General features: G+C 50.6%; 1 protein-coding gene across 1 annotated transcript in view; it reads left to right on the top strand.

Annotated features, from left to right (window-relative positions):
• The first annotated feature begins 575 nt into the window (after positions 1-575).
• The window catches only part of LOC106533718 (stromal interaction molecule 1), a 13,730-nt gene continuing 11,490 nt past the window's right edge, over positions 576-2,815 (top strand). Inside the window, exons 1-4 of the mRNA XM_014030141.1 lie at positions 576-1,114; positions 1,296-1,426; positions 1,496-1,658; positions 1,736-2,797. Of these exons, the coding sequence (XP_013885595.1) occupies positions 718-1,114; positions 1,296-1,426; positions 1,496-1,658; positions 1,736-2,797 (1,753 nt within the window). The 5' untranslated portion in view covers positions 576-717. The remainder of the gene's footprint in view (positions 1,115-1,295; positions 1,427-1,495; positions 1,659-1,735; positions 2,798-2,815) is intronic.

Below are 2,815 nucleotides of genomic sequence, written 5' to 3'. Positions count from 1 at the left end.
GAAATATTGTTATTTTTTCTGAGTGTTTTATTTCGGAGCTTTGATCCGGGTCCTTGAACGCATCTCGGGCGGATCTTTCTTCAGTTTGAGTCGCGCGCCGGAGCGGTGAACATCAAAGCACTTCAGCTGATTATCCAGGTTTCCCGCGGTGACTGTCAGCTCGCGCAGAGAGAAGTTTGGATGGATTAAAGGAGGAAGAGGAGGTGAGTGAAGAGCCATGATGATGATGATGATGATGAAGGCAGCTGGTGGGAAAGTGAACATCTGTTTGACCTTTGACCTCAAACCAACTTTACCAGAAGAAAAACAAAGATCTGGAGCCGCGCGGCGGGAAAGGTTAGATTTATTGATCTGTTTTCCTCCTGAGCAGCTCGGTCCCTGAACGCACCACCAGCTGCAGGAAGTTGATCATTGTTTCACATTCTACTTCCTGTCAGACAGAATGAAGCTGGTCCGGTTCAGTTCTGAGACCCGGTCCAGTTTTTACACTTTAGTAAGGTTTCTTCAAGGTTCTGATGATGAGGAGGAGTCCAGGTGATGAAGAGTTCAGCTGTTTGTGGTGAGGGGTCCAACAGAACCGGGTCAGAGCAGGTGGGCCTGTCCAGAACCTGTCCCCTCTTTCTCAGATACTCATGTCCTGAAAAAGATGTGGACCCTGAAGACATCAGGACCAGAACCATCACAGAACTGAGCTGTTGGACCTGAGGGGACAGCAGGATGGGCTCGGTTCTGTGGGTCCATGGGTCTCCCACATGGACTGCCGGACCCAAAGTTTCCCCGCTGTCCCTGGTCCCGGGTTCTTCCCATGATGCACCTGGTTCTGAGTCGTTCCCAGAGGAGACAGAAGTGGACCGGACCCTCGACTCTACCACTGCCCCCTGGTTCAGTTCTGCTGGTTCTGATGGATCTCTGACCCAGCAGAACTTTGCCCCAGGAATCAATTGTTCCAGCTCTTATTCTGAAAATCTGTCTTCCTGTTTGTCCTCAGGTATGGCGTGTGTGTGGCTGGTGTGTGCGTGTGCACTGAGCGTGTGYGTCAGAGCTGACAGCGGATTGGACAGAAGAGACCACGCCCACTCACAGCATCAGCAGCCTAAYGGCCGCGCAGAGTCAGGTGATCAAAACATCCTCCATTAAATCCTTTCAATTCAAGATGGCCGCCAGCGCTAATAGACAGGAAGTGGATCCATACCTGAGACTGGACCAGAACCCTGTGGGTCCGGTCTTGTAGAAACTGTTTACCCTGATATTTGACTGACAGTTTGATGGTTCTGGTTCTGGTTCTGGTTCTGCAGACCTGTGTCACATCGACCCGCCCCTCTGCCACGATGAAAACTCCCTCCTGAGCTTCGAGGCGATCCGCAGCGTCCACAGACTGATGGATGAGGACGAGGACGGGATGGTGGACTCTGAGGAGACGGACGAGGTGGGACAGAGACAGAACCTGAAGGTCAGAGTCTGATGTGAGGAAGCTGAGCTCCCTCCTCTTCCTCAGTTTCTCAGGGAGGACCTGAAGGATCCAGACCCAAGAACCAAACCCAGCAGCTTCCACCGGGCCGACCCTCAGATCAGCCTGGAGGACATGTGGACCACCTGGAAGAGCTCTGAAGGTGGGCAGCAGCTGTATGTGTGTAATGTACCCCCATACCATGAGAGAGGCAGGCTTTAGCACAGTGTGCAGAGGATAGACTGGTTCTGATGAAAAAAAGGACACGATGATTATGTTTGTAAACAGTTCATAAGACTGATCAGATAAGGGTTCTAAAACTGAGACACAAGTTTCTAAAGAGGTGTGGCCTACCAATCCAAAGAGGTGTGGCCTACCAATCCAAAGAGGCGTGGCCTACCAGTCCAAAGAGGCGTGGCCTACCAATCCAAAGAGGCGTGGCCTACCAATGCAAAGAGACGTCTACCAATTCAAAGAGTTGTGGCCTACCAATCCAAAGAGACGTGGCCTACCAATCCAAAGAGGCGTGGCCTACCAATGCAAAGAGACGTCTACCAATTCAAAGAGTTGTGGCCTACCAATCCAAAGAGTTGTGGCCTACCAATCCAAAGAGGCGTGGCCTACCGATCCAAAGAGGCGTGGCCTACCGCTCCAAAGAGTTGTGGCCTACCAATCCAAAGAGGCACGGCCTACCATCCAAAGAGTTGTGGTCTACCAATCCAAAGAGTTGTGGTCTACCAATCCAAAGAGTTGTGGTCTACCAATCCAAACGGGTGTGGTCTACCAATCCAAAGAGACGTCTTCCAATCCAAAGAGACGTTGTCTACCAATCCAAAGAGTTGTGGCCTACCAATCCAAAGAGTTGTGGTCTACCAATCCAAAGAGTTGTGGTCTACCAATCCAAAGAGTTGTGGTCTACCAATCCAAAGAGTTGTGGTCTACCAATCCAAAGAGGCATGGCCTACCAATCCAAAGAGGCATGGCCTACCAATCCAAAGAGTTGTGGTCTACCAATCCAAAGAGGCATGGCCTACCAATCCAAAGAGGCGTGGCCTACCAATCCAAAGAGTTGTGGTCTACCAATCCAAAGAGATGTGGCCTACCAATCAAAAGAGTTGTGGTCTACCAATCCAAAGAGTTGTGGTCTACCAATCCAAAGAGACGTGGCCTACCAATCCAAAGAGTTGTGGCCTACCAATCCAAAGAGTTGTGGTCTACCAATCCAAAGAGACGTGGTCTACCAATCCAAAGAGACGTGGCCTACCAATCCAAAGAGTTGTGGTCTACCAATCCAAAGAGACGTGGCCTACCAATCCAAAGAGACGTGGCCTACCAATCCAAAGAGTTGTGGTCTACCAATCCAAAGAG

This window comes from Austrofundulus limnaeus, unplaced genomic scaffold (assembly GCF_001266775.1).
Source record: "Austrofundulus limnaeus strain Quisiro unplaced genomic scaffold, Austrofundulus_limnaeus-1.0 Scaffold1005, whole genome shotgun sequence".
NCBI lineage: Eukaryota > Metazoa > Chordata > Actinopteri > Cyprinodontiformes > Rivulidae > Austrofundulus > Austrofundulus limnaeus.
Note: the sequence above shows the minus strand (reverse complement) of the source record. Positions and strands in the feature narration are given on the sequence as shown.